Below are 16,266 nucleotides of genomic sequence, written 5' to 3' on the forward strand. Positions count from 1 at the left end.
CGATGCGATGTGTGGCTAATGGAAAGTATATATTTTAGACGAGGCGGAATGGGAAAAGCAATCGGTATAGCCGCAATTCGGAAACTTACAGAGGTATGACTCGTTGCCTCAAACGGCCGAAACAGATTAATTAATCGCATTCAATTATCGTATCGCATCGGCATTGATCCCACGAGTTTCTCCTTTCAATTTCCACAAGTCGGAATTATAACCACTCTCTCAACTAAAGCATCATCGTGCTCCAATGGCTGGGACCCACCTATCCACGGGGTATCGGGATAAATTCCACCCAAACCCCAATAGGGGCTTTGTCACCACCACAAAAACTACCATTTTTGAACTAGAGTAGTAAACGCCCCCGATGCATGCTTATACGGGCCTAAGATCGATGTCGGCTATCGGATTATGGCTGTTGTTGGTGTAGGTGTTTGTGCTCGGAGTTAAGAGGTTTGGAGATAATCCATTGTTAAACATGCTGTCCATACTCAGTACGACCCTTTGTAAGGCACCAGGCACGGCAGTCTGACATGGCTGAGATTCTCGGGTGATTGAAACAGATTCTATGCGGATTTGAAATGGCATTTCAGTCCCTGTCAGCAATTCAGCATGCTGACCAACAAGACCGAGAGCCGCTTCAGCTAATCCAACCGCCCTTGCTTTCTGTGACCGCCACCAATGTCTAAGCGTAATCATCTCAAACCCCGGAACCAACCCCATCCAAGTCACAATGTACGGTGATGCTATGCGATCCTTTGACAATGTCTCGTGTCTCTCTAGTCTGGAATGTCATAGAGTAGAAGCAACATGCCTTCCGCTCCCCCTTTTCACTATACGCCTACGCCTGCGCCTACCTAAAGCAAGGGTTGCTCTGTATTATCGCCATCACGATGGCGATGATCTTGAATGATACGGGTAACGGCACCGACAAGTCGAACAAGACTGAACAAGACAATAGTCAGCAAGAATGGGCACTGAAGTCCAAATTCGCCGCGTTCCAGGAGCGAGACAAAGCATCTGGCTTTCCAGGACGACATCTCGGCATAACATGGAAGGATCTCACAGTTGAGGTCTCCAGTCCTCATGCCGCCATCCATGAAAATGTCATATCCCAGTTGAACATCCCAAAACTAATCAAGGAGTCACGACATGGAGCTACGCTAAAGACCATTCTCGATAACAGCCATGGCTGCGTAAAGCCCGGAGAAATGTTGCTTGTCCTGGGCCGGCCCGGATCGGGCTGTACGACTCTGCTCAACATTCTAGCCAACCAGCGAAACGGATATGGAAAGATCTCTGGAGATGTGCACTACGGCACCATCAAGGCTGAAGACGCGAAACGTTATGCTGGCCAGATTGTCGTAAACGGGGAGGAGGAAATCTTTTTCCCGTCGCTGACTGTGAAGCAAACGATGGACTTTGCGACTCGACTAAAGAAGCCCTTCAACCTGCCTGATGGGGTGGCAAGTCGAGAGGAGCACCGTACAGAAATGCGAGATTTTCTGTTAGAATCCATGGGCATTGAGCATACCGTGGACACGAAATTGGGAGATGCCTACATTCGTGGAGTTTCGGGCGGTGAGAGGAAACGGGTGTCCATTGTTGAGTGTTTGGCATCTAGAGGAAGCATCTTTTGTTGGGACAACGCCACTAGAGGTCTCGATGCTAGCAAGTGAGTAACACAAGGTGTGTATAGTACATTCCTGCTAATAGTTTATTCAGTGCTTTGGAGTATGTTAAGGCAATTAGGGCTATGACGGACATCCTTGGCCTCAGTTCTATTTTCACGTTATACCAGGCCGGCAATGGTATCTACAACCTGTTTGATAAAGTCCTTGTCTTGGACGAAGGTAAGCAGATATACTATGGTCCTATGGTGAGTGCTCAGCCTTTCATGGAAAGGCTTGGCTTCATCTGTGATCATGGTGCCAACGTTGCCGATTACTTGACGGGCATTACTGTGTCTACAGAGAGAAAGATTCAAAAGGGCCAGGAGCGTAGCTTTCCTCGAACCTCGGACGCTGTTCGAGAGGCATATAAGGGTTCTCTCATCTACCAGCAAACGAGGACAGAATGCGATTACCCGTTGACGGATGATGCCATAGCCAATACGAACCAATTTTGCAAAGGGGTAGCTATGGCAAAGGACAAGAGGCTACCCGCTAGCAGCCCTATGATGGTCGGGTTTTCAGACCAGGTCATTACCTGTGTACACCGTCAGTATCAAATTCTCTGGGGTGACAAGGCGACATTTTTTATCAAGCAGATATCGACAGTGGTCCAGGCACTCATGGCAGGTTCGCTATTCTACAACGCGCCAGACACATCAGCCGGCCTGTTTATGAAGTCTGGTGCATGCTTCTTCGCCATATTTTTCAACGCGCTCATGTCCATGTCCGAGGTTACCGACTCCTTTACTGGAAGGCCCGTCATACTCAAGCATAAGTCGTTTGCGTTCTTCCACCCTGCGGCGCTTTGTATCGCCCAAATCGCAACCGATATCCCAGTCGTCCTGTTCCAGGTTTCGGTTTTTTGCTTGGTAATATACTTCATGGTTGGGTTAACCATGTCGGCTGGCGCATTCTTCACGTTTTGGGCTGTTGTTGTGGCAACAACTATGGTGAGTCTAGCTAGTCTTTCAACTCTGAGATGCTGACAATAAACAAGTGCATGACAGCCTTTTTCAGAGGAATTGGTGCTTCATTTGGTACCTTTGATGAGGCGTCTAAGGCTTCTGGTTTCATAATTGTCGCCTGCATGATGTATTTGGGCTATATGATTCCTAAACCAGCCATGCATCCATGGTTTGTCTGGCTCTTTTGGATTAATCCAATGGCCTATGGATTTGACGCAATATTATCTAATGAGTTTCACAACAAGATTATTCCTTGCGTGGGAAATAATCTGGTTCCTAGCGGCCCTGGATTCTCCGATTTGAGCCACCAGGCTTGCGCTGGTGTTAGTGGTGCTATATCAGGACAGGCATTTGTTAATGGTGATAATTATCTTGCTTCATTATCCTACAGCCACGCTCACATCTGGAGAAACTTTGGAATTGTTTGGGCGTGGTGGGCACTGTTCGTTGCGTTAACTATTTGGTCGACCTCGAAATGGGCATCTTCGACTGAGAATGGGCCGCGCTTGGTCATTCCCAGGGAGCGCGCTCAAACTGTGACAACTCAACGCCAGATCGACGAAGAGGGGCAGGTCGATGAAAAGGTGACGATGCCATCGGGAAGCGATGCCGAAGCTACTCTTGGATCAGAGGAAGGACAGCGACAAGCAAATCTCATTCGCAACTCATCGATATTCACCTGGAGGGACCTATCATACACAGTTAAAACTCGATCTGGTGACCGTATTCTACTAGACAATGTGCAAGGCTACGTTAAACCCGGCAACTTAACTGCCCTTATGGGATCCTCTGGCGCGGGAAAGTCGACTCTTCTCGACGTGCTCGCCCACCGCAAGACTGAAGGAACCATTCGCGGCTCAATCATGGTTGATGGTCAGCCGCTTCCCATATCCTTTCAGCGGTCAGTGGGATACTGCGAACAGCTTGACGTTCATGAGCCCTACGCCACTGTCCGTGAGGCGCTCGAGTTTTCAGCCCTCCTCCGGCAAAGCCGCGAGACGCCACGTGAAGAGAAACTAGCTTACGTCGAGACGATTATAGATCTTCTTGAGCTACATGATCTTTCTAATACGCTTATTGGACAAGAAGGCACTGGGTTAAGCATTGAACAACGCAAACGCGTTACTATTGGTATTGAGCTGGTTTCTAAGCCTGGAATTCTCTTTCTTGACGAGCCGACCTCGGGACTAGACGGCCAGTCCGCCTTCCATACTGTTCGCTTTCTTCGGAAGCTAGCCGCCGTGGGTCAGGCCGTGCTCGTGACGATCCATCAGCCGTCAGCTCAGCTATTCGCCCAGTTCGACAAACTACTACTGCTTACCAAGGGAGGCAAGATGGTATACTTTGGAGATATCGGCGAGATGGCCAACACCGTTAGAGAATATTTTGGTCAATACGATGCTCCATGCCCCGTTAATGCTAATCCGGCTGAGCACATTATAGACGTCGTTTCGGGCACTCTATCCGCCGGTAAAGACTGGAATGCCGTTTGGCTATCCTCACCTGAATACAAGGCTATGAACCTGGAGCTAGACCAAATTATTAAGCACGCTTCAGCCAAACCGCCCTCAGAAGACACCGCAGATGGACGTGAGTTTGCGTTGCCACTTTGGGAGCAAACAAAGCTTGTGACGGAGCGTATGAATGTTTCCCTGTTTCGCAACACCGAATACGTCAATAACAAGGTTATGCTACACATCATCTGCGCTCTCCTCAACGGCTTCTCATTTTGGAAAGTTGGAGAGTCTGCTAGCGAGTTGCAGCTGAAGCTCTTTGCGATTTTCAACTTCATCTTTGTGGCACCAGGTGTACTAGCTCAGCTTCAGCCCCTTTTCATCCACCGCCGTGATATCTACGAAACACGCGAGAAGAAGGCTAAGATGTACTCCTGGGTCGCATTCGTTACCGGACTTATTGTGTCGGAGATTCCATATTTGATCTTCTGCGCTATAATATACTTCCTGTGCTGGTACTACACTGTTGGATTTCCGGCGACAACTTCACGGGCTGGGGCAACATTTTTTGTCATGCTTATGTACGAGTTTTTGTATACGGGAATGGGCCAGTTCATCGCCGCCTACGCCCCTAATGCCGTATTTGCGGCACTGACGAACCCGATGTTGATTGGCGCTTTGGTTTCCTTCTGTGGTGTCTTGGTTCCGTATCATCAAATCCAGGAATTCTGGCGCTATTGGATCTACTATCTTAACCCATTTAACTACCTCATGGGCAGTTTATTGGTATTCAACCTCTGGGGAATCAATGTACAGTGCACCGAGGGTGAATTCGCAGTATTTAACCCTCCCGATGGGCAGACCTGTGGAGAGTATACGACCAGCTATCTCGCTCATGCACCTGGCCACCTCGTCAACCCGGATGCAACGTCTGGGTGCAAAGTTTGCTCCTTTGAAAATGCTTCCGACTATCTCAAGACCTTGTATCTAGAGGAATACTCGTACGGATGGAGGAATGCGGGAATTGTAGTCCTAATGGTGTTTAGCTCCTACGGGCTGGTTTATGCGCTAATGAAGCTTCGAACTAAGACATCTAAGACGGCTGAGTAGAAATACGTAGTTCAAAAATAAATATATAGTTATAGATTGGGTATTTATGTAGATAGACGATATAGATAAGATTCTGCTTGCGATAAAAATTATCAGATCTAGTGCTTCATTCGCCCTTTGGTGTTCTCTTTAGCTTCGCAATAGAAATGAAGCGTCTTCAATTGGCATGACCCAGGACTGCCTCCAATGTGCAAAACCCGAATATGAGCAGATCACGCAGAATATCGGAGAACTACATAGAATCTTGCGGCTGCGCGTGTTAATTACTAATGATTGCTAACAAGGCCCCAGGAACTCCGTGGGATGGAAGTAATTCCGAGCTGTTACAAAGCCTGATTAAGCGCAGCTGACCGCGAGTTGGTTACCCCCTGATCTGGCATATGCACAATAAGCAGGCAATCTGATAATCAGATTTAGTCCGAGGATCGACGCCGAGCTACCCATGCTTGGACGGCTACTAAATTATAAAGTTTAGGTCGTGGCTTGAAGCTCGATTGAAGTTAAATCACGCTTCTTAACTAACAGAATCGCCATCCATAAGACCCAACACCCATTTCACCCACAAACTAAAAAAGGGAAAATAATGGCACCTACAAATCAAGCCGCATGGCTCACCAAGGCTGGTACCCCTCTCGAGGTGAGCGATGCCCCGTTGCCCACCGCAGGGCCCGGTGAGCTTGTCGTGAAGAACGCTGCAGTCGCCATCAACCCGCTCGATTGTCATATGCAAGACCACGGCGTCTTTGTCCAGCAATGGCCTTCTGTTTTTGGTTGTGATGTGGCCGGTGAGGTATATGAGGCGGGAGAGGGTGTCCAGTCATTTAAGAAGGGAGACCGTGTCATCGGGTAGGTTCATAAATTATTCTCCATCATTAACAAGAACCTCCACGGCTGACACTCTTTGTAATAGGCATGCCATCAATCTTGTTAGCGGTCGCCCTCAAGATGGTGCCTATGCTCTGTACACAGTCATCCCTGCTAACAAAGCCGCCATCCTTCCGGATACGATCTCCTTCACCGACGGTGTTGTGGTGCCGTTTGCCTTAGAGGCTGCTGTTTGCGCGCTCTCCCTCAAAGTGCCTGGGGTCGCCATGCCAGGCGTCGCTACACCAGCGCTCGCCCTGCCTTACCCCTCGCTGGAGGATGTGCCTGCCTCGGGCAAGACTCTCGTCATATACGGGGGCTCATCAGCCGTTGGCTCCATGACTACTCAGATAGCCACCGCCACTGGCATCAAAGTCATTTCCGTTGCCGGCAAACATAACTTCGATTTCAGCAAGCGCTGCGGGGCAACTCAAGTCTTTGACCACAAGGATCCGTTGGTCGTCGAAAAGGTCATTGAAGCGGTGGGGACATCGGAGTTTATTGGCATCTTTGATGTCGTCGCCACGCCCGAGACGTACGCCCACGACCTCGCCATCTTTGCTAAACTGGGTGGTGGCCATCTCGCCTCTGTACACCCTCCCCCTCCAGATCTGCCCGCCAACGTAACAGGCGGAATGATCTTCGCCGTCAATGACATCGCTACGCCCGTTTGGGAAGAATACGTTACGCCCGCCCTGAAGGCTGGAAAGCTCCAGTGTCTTCCTCCACCTACCGTTGTTGGCAAGGGCCTAGAGCACATCAACGAAGCTTTGAAGAAGTGCAAGGCTGGCGTAAGTGCGACGAAGCTAGTAGTAGAGCTTTAAAAGATGAAATACTTTGCATTCACAGTAGCTAGATATATGTGTTAGTAAATAGGGTAAGGTCGATGATTAAACCATCTTGTTCATTGTTACCATACAAAAATAATGATTTACCCTGAATATTCCCCGTTATGAACCATAATACCCTATAATACCCCATTATGTGGCGCCTGGGGCAAGCTATAGAGCAAACCATTATGCTGCCGTCATTTCAATAGGTGACTACGTTGTGCTAAAGCTTAAGAACACTGTGGAGGAGGTGCGACCAGTCATGCCACCACTTAGCGCAGTGGAGAAACAGAGACCACAAATCAGTGGCATATTCACTCCCTACAATTACAGACCAAGCACCCCACCATGTACTTCGTCTTGGTTGTGGTCCAAGTATGCGGAATTTAATTTGAAGCATTTCGACTGTCAAAGACTAATGTTCGTATCATTTTAGCCAAGCATTCAATAATAGTATATAAGATTCTTCTAAAAATTCCAAAATATATATGAGATAATAAGATAACAAATAGGATAACAAAGAAAACCAGTAACATGTAATAAATAACAAAAAAGACAATTTCTAATCTTCAAATTCTAAGCTCCAGGCTTCGCATCACTCATCCAAAATCAGAGGTGCTCATTTACGCGTCTATTCAATATTCAGCCACCGCCTGCGCCACTGTATCACACACGACCGTCCCAACGGCTGCGGCAAATGGCGGACACATCATAGAGAAATGATCTGTACAAAATCATGTTAGCGGCTGCGCTCTCTCTATGGTATAGCTGGGGATATACTAACCTCCATCAACAACATGCACGGAAATGTGATCCCCAAGAAGGTCCTCCCATCCATTCGTACCGAATGTTTGGCGCCGACCATAGAACCACGAATTGAAGTAAACCTCAAACTCTGGTAGCACCATTTCATTTAGTTTCTTGCCGATTTCGACACCGGGGCGACACATGGCAGCGACGGGCGCATCTGGGCGGTTGTCTAGCCCGAGCTTCGCCCAGACGACAGAAACTTGGCGCGGCTGGCGATCCTTGGGAAATTTTGGCGCGTCGTAACGGGATAAGGCGCGGCATGTGGCCATTAGATGAGCCCTCTCCTTGACAGACAGATCTTCGGGGAGATCGCGGGCGCGGTTGATGCCCTCAAACGTGCCGAGCTTATCGACAAAGTCCGTAGTGACGATGCTGGTCGGGATGAGGGAAGGGGCGCGCATGTCAAGGATGACAAGCGCCAGGATGGATTCGCCCTGCATGGTGAGGCGATGGGCAACCTCATAGGCATACATGGACCCCGCTGACCAGCCGCCAATCAGGTATGGCCCTTGAGGTTGGATCCTGCGGATAGTTCGGATGAAGATGGTAGCCATTTCCTGAATCGACAGGTCGAACGTCTCTGGGCTCGCCAAGAACGGCGACTCAAGCGCATAGATGCGGCGGCCCTCAGGAAGTGCGCTCAGATGGATATAAGACTCAACCGTTCCTGAACCGTCAGTGGTCATGAACAACGGAGCATCTTTGGAGCGCGACTGTCCCTGGATCAGGACTGCCCGAGAGACGGCATTGTCAAGCTTGTCCTGGCGTGCGGACTCGGCGGAGTTCACTGTCTTGGCCGCAGAAACGGCGGGAAGATGCGAAGACGAACTCGTCGATGGTTCCTCCTGCGGTGTCGCGTCCATCGATCCATCCAATTCCTTACGTGCGGCCGCCACTGTCGGATAGTCCGAGAAGAAAGCAGCTGCCAACTCAATTCCGGTATCCTCCTGGAATGTCGATGTGATCCTGATGCTCAACATTGAATCCATGCCCATAGATTCGAAGGTAGTCGAAGGTGTGATATCGCTAGCCTCAAGGCCTAGCGCATCGGCAACAAGACTTAGCAGATGAGTGCTAGGGCCCAGAGGTGCTGGGCTGCGCTTCTCGCTGCTCTTGCGTTTTGGCGGAGGCTGGGATGCGGTTCTGACCTTCTTCTCTGGTTTTCTTACCTCTTCCACCTGCTCACTGCCCAACTCCTTACGTACGTCGGCTGGCGTTGGGAAATTTGTGAAGAAGGCAGCTGGCAGCTCGACGGCCGTGGCTCTCTGGAAGTCACCCAGAATGCTGATGCTCATCTGCGAATCGACACCCAACTCTGTGAATGCAGTACCCTTTGTCTTGTCCAATTCGGCCACACTCATGCCACACTGCTCTGCAACGATGGCAAGCAGGTCTGCAGCAAGATCCACCACGTCTGACATGCTGTTCCGCGACGATGACGAAAACTCAGATGTGGGTGTGGCTGAAGGGCTGGTGTCTGAGCTAGTTGCACCCGTCGCCGCCTGCCACTCACGCCTTGGGATGGCCTGCGGTGTGCGCGGCTTCTTGGGGAATGTGCGAGCTGAGCCCGTCAGCATTGCGAAGAAGTCTCGTTCGAGTTTCTTGAAGCAAATGTCTGTGCAGAGCGCCACAAGCTTGTTCTGGGCATTGGTGAGATACACATCGCACAAGCTTGTACCGGTTTTGGCATCTTGCTCACGAACGGTGGTGTAGGCACGGAATGGCCCGTTCGATGAAAGATCACCCAGAACGCGCAATGATCCAATGTGATTAGCGATGTGGACCTCATTCTTGGGCTTATGCACGTCAGCATTGAGCAGGAAACCAGCAATATGAACAAGGGCATCAATGGCAAACGGGTTGCAAGTAAAGGTGCCCAGCTCAGACTTCGAGGCTACATCGAGGGTCATGACGGCGTCTTGGAAATCTGCGGCCACGGTAGCCTCCTCAACAGCATGGAAAGGAGCCGAGTAATCGACGATTTCGGAGAACACCTTGTAGAATAGTGTCTTGTCCATCGCATGAACTTGTCTAGGGCGCACCAACTCATCGAGACTGCGTACGCGTGCCTTTATCAGCGGCTGCATTCGAGACCATGCTTGGGTGATGGGCGTATCGGGCTGGTTCAGACGAATCAAGCAGGACCCGTACTCGACTGGGGTAGCAACCCCCTCTTTGCGGGATAGGAATCGAACTGAGACGACATCTGTTGATTGGTCAAGGACCCCCTCCACATAGACCTGTGGCAGCACGGTGTCGTGCTCGCGGAGTACAAGTGGAGAGAGCATGCTCAAGTCTGCCAGCTCGTATGTTGACAAGGATGAGCCCGTTGCAGAATTGCGACTCTCTCTGTCAAGGTATGCGGCCGCGGTGTAAGCCATGTCCATGAAGATACTCGCCGGGCAAATGGCCACGCCGTCGACAACATGGCCGCCGATAGCTTTGGCGAGGTTTTGGTCGGATAGGTCTACACCAAATGTCGCAAGTAGCCGGGACTCTTCCTTGCGGAACTGTTCGACAGTATGCAGCGATGTAGAGGACAACCGAGATACCCCTGAGGTTGAGGCACGCGAGACTGCGCCAGAAGCATTGTCAGGCACCGCCCTTGTCTTGTACGAATGCCAAAACTCCTTGTTGTCGAATGCATACGTGGGAAGATCGGTTACCATGCGGAGGTTATCGAGATGATCCTTGTGGAATTCTGTCCAAGACACAGGAAGCTGTGCGCGATATGCGGCGGCAACGGACTGAGAGATGGTCGCCCAGTCGTCGCGCCCGCGGCGCAGGCTGGGATACCCTGTAAGGCTCACCTTCTGGAGTGATGAGGACAACAGGCCGATGCAGACTGGGTGAGGCCCAATTTCAACAACAAATGACTGTTCTTGGATGAGCCCTTGTTCCTCGCATGCACGTACCGCGTCAAGGAAAGCAACTGGCTCGCGAGTGTGTCTGCGCAGGTATTGCGCGTTAAAGACCCCATCTTCGCCGGGCTTCACAATACGACCAAGTAAAGTAGATGCCACTGCAATAGTGGGTGCTTTAAAGGTAACACGCTCGGCAGCCGATTCGAGTTCATCCAGCAGAGGATCCATTTGGCGGGTGTGGAATGCGAACTGGACGCGCAGGCGAGCAATGGCGACGCTTGCATCGTCCGACTTAAGATAGGCTTCCAATGCATCAATGGCGGCGACGGGACCACCAACGACAGTGCTCGAGGGTGCATTGACACAAGTTACCTCGCATCCAGCTGTGGTAGCCAAATCACGCAGGCGATATTGGACGGTGGTCAGGGGAAGTCCGACGGCCAACATACCAGCCTCGGCTGGTGCGCATTTAGTGAAGATGAGTTCCGCACGCTCACACGCCATGGAGAGTGCATCTCCCACGGACAGCACTCCTGCAACACAGAGCGCTGCGTACTCACCTAGGCTGTGTCCGACGAGCAGTGTCGGGCGCACGCCGAGTGACACCCAGTATTCGGAGAGGGCAATCTCGAGAGCGACGGTGGCAACCTGCATATCGCGCTCGGCAGTCTGCGAGACGGTATCTTGTCCCGACGCACGGATCACGTCGATAAACTGGCAGTTTAGACCCTGAGCGTCGCAGAGGTTCTGATATGAATCAAGAAGGCGTTTGAATGTGGGTGATGTGCGGTATAGCATACCGCCCATGCCCATATGCTGGCTACCCTGGCCTGTGAAGGCGAAGACAACTGATGATGCCGACTGCTTGGTCTCGTCCTTAGCCGCTGAAGGCTGCAACTGGCGCAGGAGATCCTCCGTAGACTGGGCTACGTAAGCTTCTCGGTTTACGTGGTGCATGCGACGAGCCGTCGTTGTGTAGGCAAGGTCGGCCAGTGGCGTCTCTGGGTGCTGCGTCAAATACTCAAGGAGACGGCTCTTGTTGGCTTCTTGGGATGCTACAGTGCGGCCAGATGTGACAACAACATGGTGCGATCGCACATCGGGCTGCAACGCAGGCGGTTCCACGGCGAAGGATGGCGCGTCGTGCAGCAACAAGCTCGCGTTGCCGCCGGCGGCATCGAAGTTGTTAACTAGGATATAACGAGGGGTTGTTCCATTGCGCGTCCAGGCCTGGCCGTTGGCAAGTTGGATATCAGTGCCAAGGATAGGCTTCAGGTACGGATTAAGGGTAAATGGCTGGCCGGGCTGAGGGGGAATTCTGTTGCGTTGCATCATGAGGATCGTCTTGATCAATGAGACGACGCCAGCTGCGGCCTCGCTGTGGCCTACGTTAGCCTTGATGGCGCCAACAATAAGTGGCTGTTCACGACGGGGCCCACCAGGGGGCGCAAAGACGCTCTGTAACGCCTGCATCTCGACCTTGTCACCAGCTTGCGTCCCTGTGCCGTGCATTTCGATGGCACTGACGTCTTCTGGGCGCACTGCGGCCTGGCGCAGCACACGGCGGTATAGAGATGCTTGCGCTTCCTCGCCAGGATACGTGATGGATCCGGCGCCGGCATTGCAGTTGCGGGATGCACCAGCCACAACGGCAAGGATGTTGTCCTTGGATCTAACAGCGTCATCCATGCGCTTGAGCACGATAACAGCGACGCCCTCGCCTCTACAGTAGCCATCTGCGGCATCTGAGTACGTCTTGCAGGCACCTGTAGGCGAAAGGAATCCTCCCTGGCTCAAGCCAGCAAACCACTCGGGGGCGTTGAGAAGCGTGCCACCACCCACCACTGCAGCATCGCATTCACCCGAGGCGAGGGCCTCGCGTGCTAGACAGAGAGCTGTGGCGCTCGAGGAGCAGCCGGTGTCGATGCTGTAAAAACCGCCTGCCCATTGGAAGTAGTGTCCAATGCGACCCGGAGCGAAACTGCGGTTGACAGCCGGCAGAAAGTGCGTGTCGATGCCCTGCTGCTCATTGATCGTCTTCCAGTCATCAACTGTCTGGCCAAAGTAAGTGGCAATGCGGGGCGGGTCTTTCTTGTTCTCGGAGGGCGAGTAACCGGCCATCTCTAGGGCCTCATATGTCGTCATGAGAAGCATGCGTTGGACCGGGTCCATCTGAAGAGCCTCTTTGGGCGATATGTTAAACAGCCGATGGTCAAAGGCTCCTGGCGTCTTGATGAAGCATCCATGGCGGGCAAGGAGGGCGTTGTGAGTACGACGAGTTGGGTCGTAAAAGTCGTCGACGTTGAAGCGCGTGGAAGGAATCTCCTTGTGTGCCGTCGTTCCAGACTCAAGCAGCTCCCAGAGCTCATCTAGCGTGTCGCTCTCAGGGAAGCGTCCCGACATTCCCACAACGGCGATTTCATGTCGAGGAACACTACCGATGTCGTTGCCAAAAGGCATGGGGGTTGGCTCATACTCGCCGGCTGAGACGCTTTGGCCGTGTTGCTCCAAAATGGTGCGCACCTTGGATATATCCCAGGTCGAGCCAACTGTTGTGAGGACGACATCTTCGTTGTCCTTTCCTAGAAGCACTGCGGCTACTGCTCGGAATGCGTCCTCGACACGAGCCGGTTTGTGTCTAATGCCCGCCACAGCGAGGCGCAATGTTTCACCAAAAGTTTCGGCGGGGAGAGAGTCGGCAACAGAGTGCGCCGAGTATTGCGGCCTCTGCACGGTGAGTGTATTAAGCGCTGGAGAAGTGCCCACTATTTGGGCGTCGTCAACTGGTGGAAGATGGGAGCCGAACATGAGGCATCGAGCCGAGGCGGAGGATGTTACGGCTTGAGTGCTCAGTGAAAGGATGTCGAGGGTTGAGGGCGGCCCGGCGACGACTATACCCTCAGGCAAGACTTGGCCGATATATGCGCGTTTGAGTGGTCGTAGTGTGGAATTGATCTTTTCCAGTTGCTCCTCGAGCTCTTTCTCGTCAACACCCGAGACTATGCGTGCCCATGTTCCCTCGGAAACTTCAATGTCCCTGCTTGTTCGTTCCAAGGCAACGGCTAGGCGGAAGGCAACAGCAACGCCCTCCAAGCCCAATGTGAGAACCTCGCTCGTAGTTGTCGCTGTCGAAGCAACTGCTGCCGCAATCAATCCAATTCCGAATCCAACGGAGGACAATTTGTCTATCCGTTTGTCTGATAAGATAGAAGTGTGATCCTCTGCAAACCTATTGGACTGTTAGCTTACACTGCGCTGCTAACTCCCGCTGCTTCAGCTTAGATTCTAGGAAACTTGCATCAGGAGCTGGCCAATCTGAATGGTTGTCAACAGGACAATTTCAGCCACCACACTGGGCCTGCCAACATGTCGCTCGGCGAGCTCTACGAGATCCTCAAATCCGCCAATTCTAGCACTGTCGACGCCGGACAAGGCAGTAGCCTCTCTTTGTATAACAGTCGACGCTTCGTTCAGTAGGGTTTGGAGCTGCGGGTGATTCCTGGCTCGCACGCTCAAGTCGTGTACCGCCCTGAGCAAGTCTGTGTGCTCATGGGCGAAGAGGAGGATGTGGCTAGAGGAAGCCATATTGGAGAAGATGGTCCAAGCTATGCTTCTCCAAGCTGTTGGAGCATTCAACTACAATAAAAGGCATACTTGTGTCTATATTATATAGCCACTCGTATGTTATAATGGAAGGGGTTGATAAGAGAGGTAAGCAGCGTGGAACATGCCAAGGCCCTCGTTCCTATGGTTAGAAGCCATACGATGAGGTATCCACGACGATTACTTTTGCCTCTGTAATCAATCCCTCCGACGAGTTCAGTGAGTCCAACAATGCCCCTCCAGTCAAATTGAAGAGACAAGGCTGTTGTTGCAAGGCTGTGTGGAGCCCATGCCGGAGCCGCCCACGAGCATTCTCACCATAAGCGTCAACATCATAAGCATGCAGAGCACGCCCGTAAATAAGCATGCAGCGATAAGCATGGTTTAATCAAAAATAACGGGAATACGGAATAGGGCACGGGCTTATCCTCAAAATTCATGCAGGGCTTGCGCAATGCTAGTCAAGGTAAGGAACAAATCACACTGTGGCTGCTCCGGGATAGTATTCAGCCTCAATGGTCCGAGTGATAACCGACCACTTTGTCAACATTTGAATACTATCTGACAGTGGCTACGTATCATCAACGGCCTCGCATCGACTTTATTTTCCCCAAAATCTTTATCCCAATCGCCCACCACACCATTGCTCTACTCTAATCAAGTTTCGTTACCATGACGACTCTCACCGCAGATATTGCTGAAATTCAACACATTCTCAAACGCGAGCGTTACCATCGGGATACTGCTCAGTGGGATTTGTGCCGTGCCGCCTTCCACCCTGATGCCTCCAAGACATACATCAATGTTGCCTGGTTTGTACAGTCCTTGGTCATATGATCTTATCATTTGTGAAAGCTAATTGCTACTGAATTCGTATCAGGTATGAGGGTGATGTGGAAAACTTTCTGCAGCAGTCGGCCAAGATGCACAAAGGCAAGGTCAACATCCTCCATTCGTCGTTTGATCCCGTCGAGATCCACGTCCGCGGTCAGCGAGCCACCAGCGAGGCCTTTTGCGTCATCACCAGTTTGCTAACGCTAGATGGCGTCGACTACGAGCTGGCTTCTTACATGCGTCTCTTGACTCGCCTCGAGAAACTATCGGAGTCCGGCCAGTGGCGAATGCTCAGCCTAGAATCAATTTACGTACGCGATCGCATAGTCACGGCCTTCCCGGGATCAGGATCAAGCACACTCACCATGAGTGAGGAGGTGCAGGCTTACCCAAAGGGCTATCGCCACTTGGCGCTGGTGATGAGATATCGGGGCTTGAAACCGCAGACGAATCTTCCCCACGAAGATGACCAGGAAGGCGTGCGGGAGTTACTGGACCGAAATCGGGCATATCTAGAGGGAGCTGAGTAGGGACTTCGATGGAATATTCCGTAGGGACTGGTGGCGTTCGCTTTTACGCTGACGTTACCTAAGCCGGTCAAATACACACAATTAATGATATTCCCCTCCTAAAAAAAAGTATTGCTACAGTATAGCATGTGTGCGGCTGTAATCCTCGTAATGTAATCCGAATGGCTGTAGTCCGAATGGCTGTGGTCCGAATGTCTGTAATCCACCCAGCGTAATGCGTGGGGCCTTAATCCTCGTAATGTAACGAATGCCATCATTCTCCACGGCTGAACAAAGTATGCCTTACGGGTGGTTGTTTCCGTTGGTCCGGTGCAGGCGGAGTGGAGCAGAACTGTTCTGGTTCTATTTTGCACGGGCTGCTTGCATTGTTGCATTGCAGCACATCCTGTCCTGTCGTCTATCACGTTGTCCTCTACTAGGTTGTAACTTGTGATACCTCATCTGGACGCAAGGTACTCTACTAGGTTGTGTGACCTAGATATTCGACATAGAGGAAGTGGATTCCAGTGGCCTGTGAGCGAAACATTTCCCCACACAATGAGGTATGTTTTCCATAACGAGCGCCGCCTTGATGTGTGTATGGCGTGATGGGCTTCCAGTCAGGTTTGTACCTTCCTACCTAGGTAGTATAAGCTATGTAGCTTTTCTATAGTAAGCCACAGTAACTTACAGCAACCTACAGTGGGATAAAGTAGGCAGGCTAGATAAAGGTGCAGGAACACGTGAGATAAAGTA

At 51.5% G+C, this 16,266-nt stretch overlaps 4 protein-coding genes across 4 annotated transcripts; 3 read left to right on the plus strand and 1 right to left on the minus strand.

Moving 5' to 3' along the window:
* The first annotated feature begins 366 nt into the window (after positions 1 to 366).
* VE01_05095 (uncharacterized protein) lies at positions 367 to 5,278 on the plus strand. The gene is made up of 3 exons (XM_018274561.2): positions 367 to 1,669; positions 1,720 to 2,617; positions 2,665 to 5,278. The coding sequence occupies exons 1-3, from the start codon at positions 888 to 890 to the stop codon at positions 5,194 to 5,196; spliced, it is 4,212 nt and encodes a 1,403-aa protein (XP_018131490.1). The 5' UTR covers positions 367 to 887; the 3' UTR covers positions 5,197 to 5,278.
* Positions 5,279 to 5,655: 377 nt separating this feature from the next.
* On the plus strand, positions 5,656 to 7,009 carry VE01_05096 (uncharacterized protein). The gene is made up of 2 exons (XM_018274562.2): positions 5,656 to 6,042; positions 6,107 to 7,009. The coding sequence occupies exons 1-2, from the start codon at positions 5,780 to 5,782 to the stop codon at positions 6,882 to 6,884; spliced, it is 1,041 nt and encodes a 346-aa protein (XP_018131493.1). The 5' UTR covers positions 5,656 to 5,779; the 3' UTR covers positions 6,885 to 7,009.
* A 326-nt stretch (positions 7,010 to 7,335) lies between these two features.
* On the minus strand, positions 7,336 to 14,188 carry PKS13 (Type I Iterative Polyketide synthase (PKS)). Its single transcript, XM_059463667.1, has 3 exons — positions 13,863 to 14,188; positions 7,675 to 13,793; positions 7,336 to 7,614 (listed from the first exon to the last, which is right to left on the minus strand). Exons 1-3 carry the CDS (start codon positions 14,147 to 14,149, stop codon positions 7,526 to 7,528), a joined length of 6,495 nt encoding a protein of 2,164 aa, XP_059319790.1. The 5' UTR covers positions 14,150 to 14,188; the 3' UTR covers positions 7,336 to 7,525.
* Positions 14,122 to 15,631, plus strand: VE01_05098 (uncharacterized protein). Its single transcript, XM_018274564.2, has 2 exons — positions 14,122 to 14,979; positions 15,048 to 15,631. The coding sequence occupies exons 1-2, from the start codon at positions 14,840 to 14,842 to the stop codon at positions 15,529 to 15,531; spliced, it is 624 nt and encodes a 207-aa protein (XP_018131485.1). The 5' UTR covers positions 14,122 to 14,839; the 3' UTR covers positions 15,532 to 15,631.
* The last annotated feature ends 635 nt before the right edge of the window (positions 15,632 to 16,266 follow it).

Source organism: Pseudogymnoascus verrucosus (assembly GCF_001662655.1).
Source record: "Pseudogymnoascus verrucosus strain UAMH 10579 unplaced genomic scaffold scaffold_15, whole genome shotgun sequence".
Classification (NCBI taxonomy): Eukaryota; Fungi; Ascomycota; class Leotiomycetes; order Thelebolales; family Thelebolaceae; genus Pseudogymnoascus; species Pseudogymnoascus verrucosus.